Source organism: Melanerpes formicivorus, unplaced genomic scaffold (assembly GCF_026170545.1).
Source record: "Melanerpes formicivorus ecotype bairdi unplaced genomic scaffold, bMelFor1.0.p_v2 SCAF_8, whole genome shotgun sequence".
In the NCBI taxonomy this organism is placed as follows: domain Eukaryota; kingdom Metazoa; phylum Chordata; class Aves; order Piciformes; family Picidae; genus Melanerpes; species Melanerpes formicivorus.
The window spans coordinates 21,600,882-21,618,139 of NW_027142360.1; the positions used below are offsets into that span (position 1 = coordinate 21,600,882).

The following is a 17,258-nucleotide window of genomic DNA, read 5'->3' on the forward strand; positions in this document are numbered from 1 at the left end:
ATGTCCCACATCGGGGGTGTGTGTGGGGTGTTCCTGGGCCCTGTAGGAGTGGGTTTGTACCCTGCTGCCCCTGGGGAATGGGCTGGGGGGTTGGGAGCAGTGTGGGGCCCTGCAGCCAATCCATACCAAGGCTATACAGTTTAATGCATTATTTATTGACAAGGTGGAGGCTGGGGCAGTGAGAAAGGGGAAGCTGAGAAGGGCAGGAGGCTGGTCGGACTCTGCCGGCAGTGCTGGGAGAGTGCTTTGTCTTGCTCTTCCCCGACCTGGCCGTGGGAGCTAGGCTGGGGTGTGCAGTCCCAGCAGGATGTGTGCCTCCAACCCCGGGGGGGCTGTGGTGTGTCCGGCGTTAGCTCCCATCCCATAAGCAGCCCGTTCCACCAAAGTGTCCCTGGCTCAGCCTCTTCATGGAGTGGGCTGAGAGCAGCTGAAACTTGTCCCAGTTAGAGAAACAGCCTGGCCCCCGGCGCCTCCTCGATGGTGAAGCAGAGCCAGCAGCGCCCATCCCAGGGGAGGAGGACTGGCTCCGTGGCCAGCCGTCGTGGCTTCCGTCGGACCTGCGCTACTTCGGCCCGGTGGGAGGACGTCGGCGCTGCTCGGGTGCGGGGACAGCCCCGGCCCTGGTCCCCGGTGGTGCCGGCTGTCAGACGGTGACCTCGGTCTTGCTGTTGGTGGCGAGGTGCCGGGCGGGCTGGCCGTACAGCGGGGTGGCAGGGAGGAAGGCTTCGGGCGGCCCCTCTCCACGCAGGGCTGCCAGGCCAGGCCGGCGGGGGCCACGGGAGGGGGGCCCCTCCCAGCCCCCCAGGAAGGCTGCGCCCCCCGGCAGCTTGGGGCCCTTGACCTTTGGGCAGCCCTCGGGCAGCGCCGGGCTCTCAGCAGCAGGGAAGGAGAGGGTGCCGGCAGGGGGTACCTCTGAGCCCCCGAACCGCCTGTAGAAGTCCTCAGGAGCAGTTTCTGCGGGGACAGGGGCACGGTGTCACCCCCAGAGGCACGCCCCCGTCCGTCAGTAGGGGGACCCCGAGCGGGGCAGGGGCTGGGGAGGCTGGGGAAGAGATCCTGGGTGCTGATGGGCTGAGGAGAGGTGGGATCTTGACCATGGATTAGTTGGGGAGTGCTGCAGGGCCGGGAGAGATCCTAAGCACTGATTGGCTGGGCAGTGCAGTGGGTCTGTGAGGGATCCTGAAATCCAGTGGGCTGAGCAAGGCAGTGGGTCCCTGTAGGATCCTGTGTGCTGATTGACTGGCCAGTGCAGCAGATCAGGGAAGCTATGGGAGAGCTGCAGGTCCTCTGCCTCCCCCCCGGAGCCCTGGGGGACTGGGCTGCTCATCCTGCCCACACTCTTCTGAGAGCTCCCATATCCCTCCCTGCCTGCCTTCGAGGTCAACAGGGAGCATCCCCCCCGGCTGCCATCCCATCCCATGTGATAGTGGCACTCACCTCCAGCCTTGAGGGTGGCGTAGGCAGCATAGGTGGGGGCTGGCAGGGCCAGGCTGCTGCTCAGTGGCAGACGCTTGTTGTGGCTGTGAGGCCGCCCCAGGGAGGGGGCTATGGTCACCGCATTGTTCAAGGGTGGTTTGTCTGGGGGGGCACAGAAGCAAGCAGGGGACTTAGCTGTGGACAGTGTCCTCTCACTGCCTTCATTCACCCAAGGGAGCTTATTTTTCCCCACCGCGCGGATGCCTTACCTGTGCCGTTCCTGGGGGGGCCCTGGGGCAGCCCCTCGCCCAGTGGGACCTGCATGCCCCCCATGAGGCCGTCCATGTGCTCGGAGGGGCCATGGCCTGGCTGCTTCAGGAGATCCGTCAGCGTCCTGGGGAGGGGGTGAAGGGCCATTAGGGCAATAGCCCACACCAATGGACCGACCAGTGTGTCTCAGCTCTGGACCCTCCTCTTTGGGGGCAGAGGTGGGTAGGCTGGGGCTAGGAAATGGCTGCTGGAAGCACGGAGCACACCCTGGCTCCCAACTCAGCTGTTGGACAGGGGCTGGTGAGACCTTGCCAAAAAAGCATTGGGGTCTGGCTGGAGCTGAGCCCTGCAGTGGCTGGAAGTGTCAGCAGGTGAGGGGGACAAGGGAGATGCATGGCTTGGAGCCTGCTGCAAGGGTGTGACAAACTAAGCCAGAGGAACCTGAACTGATGGCAGCAGAAGCAATGCCTTGGTTGAGGTGAGAGCCTGATGAAGGAGGGAAAGGAGGCCACACCTCCACTCAAGACCCTTCAAAGCAGAGAAGCCCCTGAGGAAGGGATTAGAGAGGCCACTTGAGCTTCTTTGGGGATGATGATGAGCGAGCGGCAGCCTCTGGTGCATGCGCTGTGCCTGCCTAACGCCCTCCTTGTAAGTAACAGCATTAAACATTAAAGACTATTACATAAGATAAAGCTCTATTTTGTTTAACATTCATGGACAGAGATGCTGCAGTCCCACCGCGACACACTGGCACTGAGCGTGTCGCGGTGGGACTGCAGTGCTGGAGAGGGACACACTGGTGCTGCTGGAGCAGGACACTGCCCATCCTGGACAGGGCACACCAGCAGTGCCAAGGTGAAGCACACCCCTGGTGCTGGAGCAGCACACTCTGCCCATCCTGGACAGGGCACACCAGCAATGCCAGGGTGAAGCACACCTCTGATGCTGAAGCAGGACACTCTGGCCATACTGGACAGGGCACACCAGCAATGCCAGGGTGAAGCACACCCCTCGTGCTGGAGCAGCACACTCTGGCCATACTGGACAGGGCACACCAGCAATGCCAAGGTGAAGCACACCCCTGATGCTGAAGCAGGACACTCTGGCCATACTGGACAGGGCACACCAGCAATGCCAGGGTGAAGCACACCCCTGGTGCTGGAGCAGGACACTCTGCCCATCCTGGACAGGGCACACCAGCAATGCCAAGGTGAAGCACACCTCTGGTGCTGGAGCAGGGGCATTATGGCCTTCTACAGCAAGTCTTGGAACAGGATGGGCTTTTCCTGTCAACACAGGGTTTTTTGGTGAGGGGAGCTGCTATTCTCCCTGCAGAGACCAGCCCTTGCACCAGTATATGCTGGGAGCTGACCAGCTGCTTGGTGGAAAAGGGCCTGAAGATCCTGGTGAAAACTGATGACCATGAACTAACGATGTGCCCTTGGGGCAGAGACATCAAATGGGTCTCCTAAGCAAGCCATTGCCAACAGGTCCAAGGAAAGTGATCCTTCTCCTCTGCTCAGTACTGGTGAAGCCTTACCTAGAGTCTTGACCCCAGTTCTGGTCTCCCCCAGTACAAGAGAGACATAGACACACTGGAGAAAGTCCAGTAAAGAGTCACAAAGACAATTAAGGGACTGAAGCATCTCTCCTATGAAGAAAGGTTGTGAGAGCTCAGTCTGTTCAGCCTGGAGGAGAGAAAGCTCAGAGGGCTCTTATCAATGTAAGTGAATACCCAAAGGGAGGGTGCCACAAGGACCATGCCATGCCAACAAGAGGTGAAGGTGCAAGCCGAAACACGGGAATTCTGTTTAAACAGGAGAAACTACGTTTTTTTCCCCTGCAAGTGTGGTTAGATGCTGCCTGGTGAGGCTGTGGCACCTCTGTCCTGCAGCTGCTCAAAGCCTGCATCTCCACGGGAACCCTCCTGCAGCTGACTGACCACAACTCCGCGCCCAGCCGGGCTGCTTTGGCACCTGCACCCAGAGAAGCTCTAGGCACATGTGTGGGTGGGTGGCAGGCTGTACCCAGGCAGGGCTGGGGGGGAGGCACGTCCCCCGAAGCCGTGGGCTCGGGCTGTCAAGCCAAGGAGCTGCCGCCCTGTCAGCTGCCACCTTCCCCGGGGTGCACTGCTTGCTGTCCCCCTCCCCACTGGCTGCTGCCTGTCCCTGGGGCCCAGCACTCAAACAGGCTTGCTTCACCGGGAAGTTCAATGTGATTTGACCTATTTTTTCAATTTGATTTTTATTTTTTTTTTTCCTTGGGTCTATTTATGAAGCTTGAGCAATCCTTTATCTGTGACTTCCTCTCCAGATAAATCCGTCTCTCTCTCTCTCGTCAGCCTGCCCTCCGCGCCAGCTGCCCGGGGTTGTGTGGATGATGACAATTAGCAATGTGGCACGAGCGGCTCTTAACGAGAGGTTTGGCTAAGGTGAGAAGGATACATGAGCCTTCAGTGCCAGCAACACCTGGACTCAGCCCCTCCACCTTGTACCACAAGGGGTGCAGCCAGCCAAGGCTGCCAGCAGGGCCCCTGGGGGCTGCACCACCCTTGCTGTCTCCCAGCAGTGGGGGGGAGGTGGACCTGAAGTGTGACACTATGCTGAGGAGCTGCTCTCTCACTGTATCTTTGGGGTTTTTTTGAGGGGAGGAGGCAATTTTATGAGCCCTAGCCTGCTCCCATGCCTGGGGGACTTGGGTAAGTTCAGGCTGCATCTTCTTAAGTCACCCAGCAGTCTGTGGAAGCAAAATGGCTCTAGGGTGGAGGTGGAGGTGGGGAACACAGGGCAGATGCAGTTTTAAACCTGCACTGCTCATCTGCAACACAACACTGAGTGGCACCACTGAGATCTCCATTCTTCACAGTGACTACAACTGTTGAGTGCATCAGGCTGTTTGTGAAGGCTGTTAGTCACTCAGCTTGACTGAGCACAGCCTCGTCCATGCAGCCATGCAGCCAGCTCTGTGGCCAGCCTAGTTCTGCTGACAGATGCAACCAAGGTGCCCCAAACCAGTTTGGTGTGAGCCTTGAGACCAAGTGAAGAGGCAGGTCTAGGAGCAGTGATGATGGAGGCTAAGAAAGCTCCACAGCAGGAGCTGGCAGCCAGTGCTCAGTGCTCCTGAGCTAACCCTGGGGGAGCTGCTGGTGCAGGGAATGGATGTCCCCATGTTGGAGCAAGACCCCGGGCCACTTTTGAGAGACACAAGCCCAACGGGAAAAAAAAACTGCAAATCCTGGGCAAGAGAACAGGGAGTAATGGGAGGAGACATGAGTGCAGCCTCCAGAGCAGAGGAGAGGTGATGGAGTGATGGCTGAAGTGACACGGGCCCAAGATGGGGTGAACCCTTGAAAGAACACAGAAGGTGGCAGCCACCAGCTGAGGGGGGTGGTGAGGTTTGAAGCAGAGGTGTGGTGGTGGAGGAGATGTGTGGCATACTGCAGCTGTGGGTGTGCTGGGACCCTGGCTGGCCACTCTGCCTTCACACCCAGTTGCAGCTTCACATTCACCTCCTGGGGGAACATTTCCCATGGCATACAGCACATCTGCTCGGGGCAGGGTGTGCTCATCTGTGCAAGGACACTGTGGCACACCTGCCCAGTGGGGCTGGGACACTCAGGGATACTCAGGAAGGTGTGAGGCTAGCGAGGTGCCTTTGCACACCTGGAGTTGCAGCAGCAGGTAACAGAGCTTGGACAAAGCAGTGGGCAATGGGAGTGAGCCCACCTGGCTGCACGTTGTGTCCAGGCCAGGAACAGGGTTTCCCTGCCTGATGGACCTGGGTCCCCTCTCTCATTCCCCAGAGAGCCCAAGCAGCACTCCACAACTTGCTGCCTGCTAACACCTCCTCACTGCCACCTGCTAGTGTGGACAACAACCACGGGCAGGGCTATAGATGGGAACATTATCAGAGAAGCACTTGCTGCAGTCAAATGCACTGCGGGGCTGGGTTTTGGTACCCCCAAATAGTACAGGGGGACTCAGAGAGTAAAAATCCAGCACTGGGGGCTTGGATACTGAAGCTGCCAGGGCACCTGCTCCCATCAGCTGTTTTGCCCCTCTCCAGCATTCCTGCTGCCCCTAAGAGGCTGCTCCTCATCCAGCTCTTCCCATAGGGATGTTCAGCCTAGCTGTAACCTCCAATGCCCCACCAGGAGTTATCAGAGGGAGGTGCCGGGTCTGTGCTTGCTCTCATGCAGTGGGCACAGCCAGATCCCAGTGGCCCCCAAAGACCTCATGTCCCTGGGGATCCAAGGCCTGAAGAAAAACATGGGCAGGTGTTCCTGACTCAACACAGGGTTTGGCCAGGCTGAGCGAGTGCCGGGAATGAGTGCCAAGAGTGAGCCGAGCAGGAAGGAGAGCAGTTTGCAGGAGCTGCCATAAGGCCCTGCAGGAGGAAGGCAGCACCAGGTAGTGGCAACTGCTTGGGTGCCTGCTTCTCTGGGTGGACCAAAGCTAAAGGGAGAAGCTCTGTTGGAGTCTGCTGAGGAATGAGGGTCTCAGAACACACTGGGTAAGGGCTCAGGTGTCTCCATGTGGGGGAAGCCAGTGAGGTTTCTGGTCCTGTTAACTCTCCTGGGCTCGGATCAGGACTGTGATGAACATCTGGAGGCGCAGAAATGGTTGACTTTCCCCCCTCGTTTAGGAAGCCTGCAAGCAGCGGTGGTGGGAGCTGTCCAGGGCAGCAAGCAGCACTCCCCAGAAACGGAAAAAACCCAGCAGGAAGGAGGGATGGGAATGGTTACCAAGACGGCCGTGCAACGAGGAGCTGGCCCAAGGCCACAATGCGGTGCCTGAGGAGCAAATGAGAAGCTCCTACCTGAGGTGCCGTAAGGGAGGCAAGATGGCACTGCCCATGCTTTGGGCCGTGCATGGCTACTGGAGTGAGGCAGGTAGAAATAATCCCTCTCTCTCAGAGGTGCCAAGATGCAATGGTTTGCCTGGGATGATCAGGAAGAGAGTGGGATGGAGGTGACATCACCCCTCTTCAAATGCCCGTGCCATGTACCCAGCCCCTGGCACTGTCTGCTTAAGCACCTGGGAGGCCACCCTGGCCTGGCACTGTGCCTGTACCCAGTGCACCACTCCTGCCCTACTGTGGCTTGCCAGCCTCCATCCCCACAGAACCAGAGCTGCTTGTGGCTTATGCAGGGCACAGGAGATGGCAAGACCTCTCCTGACTTCTGTACTGATAGAGGTACCCTTCTGATTTTGTTCCACAAAGGCAGGAATGAAAACTCACCTTTTCCCAGCCTGCATGCCAGTGCCTGAAAGATGTGTGGCTTTACAGAGAAAAGGCATCAGTCTCCCCAAACTCACTGGGAAAGTTTGGACTTGCACAAAAGGGAGGGAGACATGGGGAAACACATGGCTCTGGTGGCACAGAATTGAGGCTACCTGCAGCAAACAGCCCCACAGCAAGTGGCAACAGCCTGGCTGTCAGCTCATGATGGGAGAAGGGCTGAGGAGCTGGGTCTAGGTGTCCCAGGGACTGGTCCCTCTCCAAGTGCAGTATCTCCTTCCCAGGAGGTGGAGGGGGAGGCCAAAAAAAGCCTTGGTGGCAGGTGAGTGGAAGGGGAGTCGGGAGGCTGGCAGGGGCCGTATTGATCCTGTCAAGGTGCCAGCACTTTCTCAGGCGACACGGCGGGGGAGGCACGGGCGCTAGCAGCACCGAGCTGAGCTCCTCACCAAAGCATCAGTGTCCCCAAAGCTGCCTCCTGGGGCTCAGGAGGGCCGTGCAACCCCTGTCCATGCCCGGACACAGCCCTCCTCCAAGCCTGGGGGGTCAGCCTTTGTTCCCCTAGGTGGATGCAAGGAATAAGGCAAGTCTAGGGATGGGGTGCAGTGAGTCCAGAGTTAGGATGCAGCACCCAGTGGCTGCCCAAACCCCAGGCGGGCAGGGGGAGGCAGGACCCCCTGGAGAAGCAGTGAGGGTCTGTGTGCTGGAGATGTGCAATCAGGGCAGCTCCCTCCACATCCCACTGAAATAATTGCCTCCAGCCCTGCTTTGGGTGTTATTTTAAAGCTAAAATCCCTAACCAAAATGGCATAAAAATGGGGTTATCACCAGGCTTGATGTTCTCACTGGGAAGATGCAAAGTGGAGTCTGCGTCCCTCTGCTCAGCAAGGTGCTGGATTCAGCCCAGCCCTCGGTGCCTCTCTGCTTCTGCAGCCTTTGCTGGGTACCTTCTCCATCCCTGCCCCTTTGATTCGGGGCACCCATGGCATGAGCACAGCACAACCACCTTGGTGAACCTGCTTTAGCTCTGCCCATGGGCACACATGTGCACACATGTGCATTGTGTGTGAACCAGGGAGAGGCTGAGGGGGGCCAGCTCTGAGCCAGAGCCACAGGGTCAGAGCTGCACCAGGGACGCTGAAGCTGCCAGCAGCTGCTCCCAAGTGTTAAATTCTCTGGATGTGATGGTTAGGGGGAAAAAAAGAAATGTAAAAAAAGGAGGGAGAAGAAAATCCTACCTAAGCAGAGGAGCTGTACAACATGACACTGAGGGAAAAGCAAGGCTCTGTAACTAAGGCCATCAGCCCTGCCATCTCTTGCCTGGCCTTGCCTGCATGTCTTGCCTTGTCCTGCCATACCCTGCTCGCCTCTGCCCAGCCCGGCCCCTCTCCATCCCAGGCCAGGGGCTCTCATGCCCCTCCTGCCTGTTCCCATGTGTCCCAATGTCAGGCATATAACTCTGCTGGCCCCAGGGAAGCTGGCAGTGCACCCTGCGTGGCTGAGGCCTGGCCACTCGTGACAACTCAGTGACAGAAGCCAGGGAAGGGGGAGGCTGAAATGGGGTGAGAAACAACGGTCTGGAGCCAGGAACGGTGTGGGAGGGAGAGGGGAAAATGCACCAACAGCTAGAGGAGCCAGGAGTGATCTGGGGGAGGTGCAGGGGGTCCACAGTGCTGAAGCGTGCCTGGCATCCCAGCCTCCCTCTGCCACCCTTGCACTCAGCCCCAGTGAAGGGCTAAAAAGACAGGGGCTGGAGCCACAGGGTGTGAGGGCCAGAGGTGGAGGCTGCCCAACTTTCCACTGGAGGTTGAACCCAGGGGCTGTGCGCCTGGTCCCGCCATGGAAGGACTATGTCGCACCCTGCCGCACAGAGGCAGGCAGTCATGCACACCCCTGCACACGTACACAGCCCTGCACACACACACCCCCCTGCACACACCCCCCCCCTGCACACACACACACACACACACACACGTGCACACACACATGGCAGAGCAGTCTTTGCATCTATACTACAACACTCTCCCACTGCCCTGCAAGTGAGGCTGAGCCCAAGGGGACTGCAGTCCTGAGTCACCCCACTCATAGCTGGACTGGCTCTTGCCTTACCCCACACAGTGGAAACCACAGCTTTGGCTTTCGGGGAGGGGAGCCACATCCCATAGCTTGCTTTTCATCCACCCCACTGGGTGAGCCTCCTCAAGGGACAGAGCAGGTCATTTTGGGAGGGGATGGGTGTATGAGGACCCCTTTGCATGAAGGCTGTCCTGGCCACCCTCCTGGTGTCTCAGCATGCTGGGATGGGTTCTAGGGATCTCACTCTCTTGGAATCCTCAGCATGAAGCCACGGCTCACCCCATGCAGGGGGCTGGAGACAGGAGCTGCCACCCATGGGGGGATTGATGAGGGCAGGTGGGGGAAACCGGAGCCCTTTACCTGGAGACGTTCATCTCTGTCTGCGGACCCTGTGCCTTCTCCAGGCCCAGCTTGGTGAAGATGCCCACCAGCACCATGATGGCCACCACACCGCAGATGATGTAGACGATCATGTTGGTCTTGTCTCGAGCAGGGTCCTCGGGGGTCTCATCCACCCGGGCAGGCGGCTGGCCCGTGTTGACCCAATTGGGGGTGTCATAGTTGGAGCAGCCGCTCTGGTCCAGCCGCCTGGGCTTGACCTGGCAGCAGAAGCGGTACCCACAGGTCCCGCAGCAGTACTGGTAGATGCCGGCGTTGCAGTTGAACGGCGGGTCCCACTGCCCCATCACGTCGTAGTAACCGCGGCAGCGATCTCCCCCCGCTGGTGCCTCCCCGGTGGGCGCGGGGGCCGTGGACTCCACCGCCGGTGCCTGGCTGCTGTTCCCGTTCTCACCGGGCCCCGCGGTGCTGGGCTCGCCGCTCCACACCCGGCCCGGTTCCAGCAGCACCAGGCAGCAGATACCCACGACGTAGCTCGGCTCCATCCGCCCGCGGCTCCGGGGGGCCATTCGGGCGAGGGGACGAGTTAGAGCCTCTCGCCCGGGACCGGCCGCATGGCCGCCGAAGAGATCCCGTGGAGAAGAAGAGAAGAAACGGGTTGAGAAGCGGGGATTGGAGGCGGGGGTTGGGGGGGAGGGAGAGGGGGCGGATTGGGGGACAGGGAAGGTGATAGGGAGGAAGGCAAAAGAGAGGGTAGAAAAAAAAAAATTAATTGGGGGGTGGGAAAAGTGCGAGGGCACGAGCCCCCCTCCCCGCCTCTCCCCAGATCGGCGGACGGGCAGAAATTCAGATAAGGAGGCGAGGCGGGCGGCGGGAGAGAGCCGTCCCCTCCCGCCGGTCGGGGAGGGGACGCGGCGGCGGCGGGCAGCGAGAGCGGGCAGGCTGGCGGGGGACAGGCGGCCGCCCCATCCCCGCGCCTCTGCCGCGCCTCCCGGCACCGCGCTCCGCGGAGGAGAGACGGCAGGGAAGAAAAGGGCAAAGCAGCGAAAGCCTTCGCACCAGGCGAGAGGAGCGGGAGGAGCAGGAGTAGGAGGAGGATGGCGGGGGGAGGGATCCGGCGCGGCCAGCGAGGAGCGGGGGGCTCGGCTCCCTCGCCGCCTGGCAGCCTCCAGAGGAAACCGGAGAAGGTCCTTCACCAAGTCCTCTGCCAGGCTTCACGCCGCCACCGGGAGGCAGGACGTCCGCCCTCCCCGTCGGACTGCCGCGGCGGGTAGCCGGGCACGCCTGGCACACGCCCCACGCTGTCCACCTAAGGAACCCCTCCACGCCCCTGCTGCCAGACACCCCCCGCCCGGCCGGGGCTGCGGGGTGGCAGCCTGGCACACTGCAGTGCAAGACCAATGTGTGCTGGGCAGCGGGGTACACAGTGCCCGGAAGGTGGGATGTCCTCTGGCAGCCCCACAGCTGGGGACCAAGCAGGGAAGAGGCGAGACCAGCAGTCCCAGACCCCTAGGAGTGTCAGAGGGGAACCGTGCATGGGGGATGTGCAGGACAGGCCAAGCTGAGGGCTACTGGGGCACCCCCAGAACTATGATGATATTTAGCAAGCCACTGGACAACCCTCCTTTAAGCTTCAAAGGCCAGACCTCTCTGGGTGACGTGCACCCACTGCTCTGCTCTCTGGCTGGTGCCATCCATAAAGATGGCATTAATTCACACTTCCATGCCCCTTCTCCAAAAGGTGGAATTTACTTTCCCTGCTCTGGGGATTTTGAAGCAAGAGCAGGGTGGTGAAACAGAGGCATCACCAAGCCCTTCTCCCAGCACTGGCACATTGTGCAGTCCAGGACAAGGGTGGCCAAGGCAAGGGATGACAACACGTGGGAGTTCATCCTCTCTGGACAGTCCTATTGACCTGCACCAGGGAAGGGCAGCAGATCCACCATCACCCTCTTTCCACTTGGGGAAATCATTTCCTCCATGCTCTGGGAGAAGGATGCTGAATTCTGCCTTGCCGTCTTGGTACCTCAGTCTAGGGGATGGGGCTGCCTCTGGGCTGCACAGTGCTGACACAAGAACTCTGGCCCCTATGCAAGCAGTGATACAAAAGGACATTCTAGCGATGGAGGTGGGTTTAAATGGGTCATGGAACTTTAGCTCCCTCAAAATACTTCCTTCAGATCAGTGCTGAATCCCCCCCAGGCAGATCAGCCTGCCCTCAGGACCCATCTCTTACCTGTCCACCACAAGCAGTAGACTGAGGGTCTCACACTGATGTAGAGCTCCTGCAGTGGCACCTGCCTTGGCTGAGAGCTTGAACAGCCTCCCACAGGCACACGAAGCCAGAGCTGGCCATCATGAGCTGCTCAGGTGAGAAGGTGTTGTGCCACGTGCCACAACAGGGAAGGAAACACACCATCATCATCCTCTGTGCTTTACATTGACTCGGTGCTTCAGGTCAGAGCTTTGCACAAGCAGCTTTCCCCATCATGAAGGTGAAACGCTGCTGTGCTTTGCTGCAGGAGGGATTTAGGGGATAAAATATCCTCTTCTCGGTCACCAAGCCTGGGGCCTGCAGGCCCCCAGCCGCTTCCCATCTGGAAGCTGGCAAAAGCTAAAACCATTGAAAACACGGATAAGGAGAGCAGCTGGAGCCTGGGACGTGTCCGATAGGCCCCCAAGTGCTGCAACCTAATAGAAATCCATTAGGTAAGGTAGCTTGCAGCCTCCAGAGCTTCCCAAAAGAGATAAAAAGCCAGTGAGGTGGAAGAAAAAGCACATCTCCAAAAGCCACACTTTCCCTGAATCTCAGAAGGGCTCTCTGATTAAAAGCCCCATCGGCTGGAAGTGGCAGACCTGGGGGTCGTTAGCACTAATAGCCAACAGCAGTGCAGGCCTTGAGAGAAGCTGTGCAAGCAAAGTTTGCTCTCTGCCCAGGTGATGCCAGCAATCATTTCCCAGGCACCAGGCGATTGCTCCCGACGTGCGTGTGAGCAGAGCCTCCCTGGGAGCCTGAAGGCTTTAGCAGGCTGTTAGCAGGTTGAGCGAAAAACTAGCCAAAAATTGAGGAGTTTGCTGGGAAATGGCTGTTTGGTGTGACCTGGGAGAAAGGGAATGGTTTTAAGGGAGAGAGGATGTTTACTGAGTGTGAAGCAGCTGATTCAAAGGGTCTCTGGGAGTGAGAGGGAGGGAGGAAGCATTGCTCACAGGCATTATCTGCCTGCATCTACCCAGAAGGAAACCAAATCCAAGGGCATGGTGTGTAGGACCACCCCCTTGGCACATCCCTGGTGCACAGGGCAAGACCCAGCAGGGTCTGGCTCTGTGCAGCACTGGCATCCAGGGGCTGGAGCCCGCAGCCCTGCTGAGCCGTCAGCTCCTCTTCATCAAATCAACGACAGGGCCACTAGCTGCATCCCAAAAGGGAGAGGGCTGAAGGAGGGAAATCCTCTGGCCTGGAACCTGCACCTCTCACCTACTGAGAATCAGCAGCAAGCACACGTAGGAAAATCCATGTCAACAGAGACCTCCTGAGAAAAAAAAACCAGAAGGATGTGCTTGTAAATGTTGGGGATGGGGATTTGAGAGAGGAGCTCCTGCGGGCTTTGGCCACGAGCCTTGGAGGCTATCACAGAAATATCCCCTGCAGTGACAGTGCCACCCGGACTGCAGAAGGGTGTCTCTGCGCCTGCAGAAACAGGATATGGGCAGCTCCACGCTGAGTGGAAAGGCATACACCCAGTGTTGACACTGTAAACAGATTGTTTCTGGCAGGGCACAGCAATCTGGAGATCCTTTCTGTCACAGCCGGAGAGCCCAAAAGACCCAGATCCTCACTGATCGCAGGGGTGCAAGCCAGGCAGAGCTGCCAGGCCCTTCCCCGGAGGAGGGAGCCATCACCATCAACAATGAGAAGCAAAGCTGTGGAAGCCTCTCTAAGTGTAGAAGGCTTGGGGGTAGAATTGGCTCCTGGAGAAAGCCAGAGGTGAGTGATTGGAGCCTCAGAATTACCCAGGGAGCCCCTTCTAGAGCCAGGGAATCTGAGACATTTGTTCCAGAAAGCGATTTTTGCCATGCAAAAATGAGCTAGCCCCCAGCCCAAGGGGTGAACAGAGGAAAGAGTGCTGATGTGGGGTGGATGCCCCACGCCAAAGAGCTGTGCTTAGGCAGGAGGGCTCCTGTCAGCCAACATCTCCTGCCTGTGCGCTGAGGAGCGCTGCCAGAGTGGGTTTTGCTGCTTGCAAATCAGCCCGACATCATCAGCTGGGAAGAGCTGAAGGCGAAGGAAGGCTGTCAGGAAGAGCTTCCAGCACGCACTGCAACGCTGTCCCCTGCCTGGAGGCAGAGGAAAAAACAGAGCTCCTTACGTCCCTGGGAGAACACTGGCCTTTTCCACACCTCCCCATCCCCCAGGACACCCTGAAGAAACCTGCTTCACTCCAAACTTTCATCTACTGGAGCTGCTGCAGTTCCAGCTAGAGGTAGAGCCAGGGAAGAGGCTCTGCTTCTATTTGTCTTCACTATGGTCTTTGACCATCAGTATCCCACTGGGAACTCCTGTGTTTTCCCAGACTCGCTGTCTAAGGCTGGGCTGAGGGATCTCCAGGGTCAGGTGCTGGGCTAAAGCACAGTAAGATGCTGCTCCCCTCTGCATGTCCTCATGGGTTCAACAGATGAGGGAACCCAAAGGATATCTTGGGCTTCTGGTGTCAGTGATCACAGAAGGTTAGGGGTTGGAAGGGGCCTTTGAAGATCATCTAGTCCAACCACCCTGCTAGAGTAAACTACACAGGAACACATCCAGGAAGGTACTGAATGCCTCCAGAGAAGGAGACTCCACAACCTCTCTGGGTACTCTGTTCCAGTGCTCTGATACCCACAAAATGAAACATTTTGTCCTTATGTTTATGTTGAACCTCCTGTGTTCCAGTTCGTCTGGGCCCACTGTTCCTTTTCCTGTCACTGGACGCCACTGAGAAGAAAAGCAGGGTGAAGTTAAATTATCTGGGAGGGGGCACAGGGATGCAAGTAGCAGAGCCCAGAGCAGCCCCCAACCACCCTATTTCCAGCCCAGTGTGTACAAGGATTTTATTCCCCTGCCTGTGCCTGATGCTGTGGCTGTAAAACGGCTGTAAAACAGCAACCGTGCCTCATAACGGCTTATAGAGCACACAGAAGCATATGTGCCTTTACCATTATGATCATAATTGCAGACATTCAGAAGTCGAGATTTCCAAGCTCCCAGCCTCCCAGAGGCGGATGGCTTCAAACCCAAATGACATCCAGAGGAATCAGGAGAAAATCAGCTCAAAGCAAGGGCTTATTTTTCATTTATGCTGCGGCACGGGCAAGCAGGATCAGGGCTGGCAGCACAAACTCCCCCCCCCCCCCAGCTGCCACTGTTAGAGGGCAGCTATACCCCCAGATACACACCCCTGAGCATCAGCTGTGACTCAAAGGGTCCTGGTGGGGCTGGCTGCATATGGACATTGTGTTTAAGATTAATCCCAGGGACTGTGCTGGTAAATCCTCCCTCTGTGCAGGTAACCTGCAGCTCACCAGCCCCGGGGGCTTTGTTGTTTCAGCCTGGAGATTGTGTTGCAGATGGGTGTGGGGTCTTGGCAGCCCCCTTTACACTCACTTGAGCTTTGGGGCAACTGGCAGGGTATTGGACTGTCACCTCACCAGTACCTGTGAAGAGCCCAGATCCAAACCCCCCCTCTCATGCTGGGATTGTGTGATCAGTTCCTGCTGCTGTCCTGGAGGCAGCCTGAGAATCCTCTGCTTTCCTTTTTAAATCAAATTCCTACCAGGTTTTCTGAGCACTGAAAGGCTATATAAGCACACCTGGAGATGATGGTGCACAGCCCAGCTCAATCAACAGTGTGGCGGCAGCCCTGGCTGTGCTTCCCTTTCCTTAATCTCTCCTCTCCTGGCGGCTCTCTTCCCTGAGCACCCCTCATGCAAGGCACTGATTCAAACTGGAATCATTTAGGGCAAAACGCACCCGAACGGAGAAGGGATGAGAGCAGCTGTCCCCGCGCGGGGCATCCCCGGGGCTGGGGGAGACTGCTGTGTGTAAAGGGGGGGTCCGCTGCATAGTGGGCAGGAGGCAGCGTGGCCAGCCCCGGGCTGCTTTTGCCAACTGTGGAGCAGTGAAACCCAGGCTGTGGCAGCAAAAGGGACCTCCGCTGTCCCCCCCGCGCTTCAGGACCCGAGATGGCGGTGGCAGCAGAGCGAGCTGTTGGCACTTGCTGGGGGCTGGGGGGGCACATCCTGGCGGCCGAGGCAGGGCTGGCAGAGGAGGCCATATGGCCAGGAGCAGCGTGCGGCGTGCCGGCCCCGGCGGCAGACCGGCAGCAGCGGGCACAGCCTCTCCGCAGGAAGGGCAAACCGTGCCAAGCGCAGGCTCTGGCACAGGCGCTGGCCAGCTGCCAGGTGCACTCGGGTGCCGTGGGAGGTTTGGAGCCCACGGAGCAGCGTGGCCTGCACAGCAGCGTGCCTCCGTGCAAACCTACTGCCCCTCTGCATCCCCGGGTGCCAGGGAATGTGAACTTATTAGGGTGTCAGGTACTGACAGAGCTAGGGGGAATGGAACAACAATAGAAGTGGGTAGATTCAGATTGGATGTTAGGAAGAAGTTTTTTTCCCCGTGAGGGTGGTGACACACTGGAACAGGTTGCCCAGGGAGGTAGTAGAAGCCTCATCCCTGGATGTTCTTAAGGACAGGCTGGATGTGGCTCTGAGCAATCTGATCTAGTGTGAGGTGTCCCTGTCCATGGCAGGGGGGTTGGAACTGGATGATCCTTGAGGTCCTTTCCAACTCTCACAATTCTATGATTCTATGATTCTGTGTCGGGGGCTCGTCCCCCCTGCACAGCACAGGTGAGGGCCAGGGGCATATGACTCTGTGTGTGGCTGTAAGGGGGTGTCAGTGCTGATGAGCCATGGGGAATGTGGGCCATGGAAGAGGGCACAGGCATGTGAACCTGTGTGCATGAGGCTGAGTGTGCAGCAAGGGATGTGGGTGCACAGGCATGTGAGGAAGTGCACCTATGTGCATGAGCATGTGTGTAAATGCATGGGGGGGGCTGCACGTGTGTGGCACTTGCATACATGTAAGTGCCTGGTGGAATGGAGCATGCCTGTGTCAGTGCTTTATGGAAAGGTACAGGTATGTGCTGGCTTCCATCTAGAGGAGAGGTCAGGTGGACCTGCTGTGGCCAAGGGAAGCCCTGGGAAGTGAGGTAACTAGAACAGCTGGAGCAGCCAATCTACTCCTACAGCCTGTATGCTGGTCAGGCTGGTCAGGGCAGCTAAGCTGGCTACTCAGTGCTGGCAAACTTCCTGGCAAGAGGATGAAATCTCCTCTTCTTCTACAAGGAAAACATTTCAACATGAGAACAGAAACTGTCTACTGGGACACTGGCAGCAGGAGCACAGGCACCTCCTCCTTTGCCTGCTCTGCCCTGTGCTGGGAGACAGCCTCCTCCAACAGGGATGTGGAGGAGCTCAGCATTGCAATAATTTTACAACCCTTTTCCAGCCCTAGGCTTCCCACCCCTGCCCATGTCTGAGGTGCAAAGGGATGAAAAAGCAAACAGGGATGTGTCCTGAGAAAGGGGTTTGGGCAGGCATTGGAGACGGCTCGTGAGCAGAACTGGGCAGGAAAGGTCCTTGGCTAATACCAGAGAAGGAGGCACACAGCAGATCAGGGGGGAGTGAGAATATAAAGGAATTACATACATAGAATCATAGAATGATTTGGGTTGGAAGGGACCCCCAGAAGCCATCCAGTCCAAACCCCCTGCAACGAGCAGGGACACCCTCCAATAGATCAGGTTGCTCAGAGCCTTGTTGAGCCTGACCTTGAAGATCAAGGAAATGTGGACCTGTCACCTCTGCACGCTGTCTCCACA

At 58.1% G+C, this 17,258-nt stretch overlaps 1 protein-coding gene across 1 annotated transcript; it reads right to left on the minus strand.

The window, feature by feature from the left end:
- Positions 1-151: 151 nt before the first annotated feature.
- Positions 152-10,525, minus strand: SHISA8 (shisa family member 8). The gene is made up of 4 exons (XM_068142571.1): positions 9,361-10,525; positions 1,686-1,810; positions 1,438-1,578; positions 152-954 (listed from the first exon to the last, which is right to left on the minus strand). The coding sequence occupies exons 1-4, from the start codon at positions 9,906-9,908 to the stop codon at positions 644-646; spliced, it is 1,125 nt and encodes a 374-aa protein (XP_067998672.1). The 5' UTR covers positions 9,909-10,525; the 3' UTR covers positions 152-643.
- Between the last annotated feature and the right edge of the window lie 6,733 nt (positions 10,526-17,258).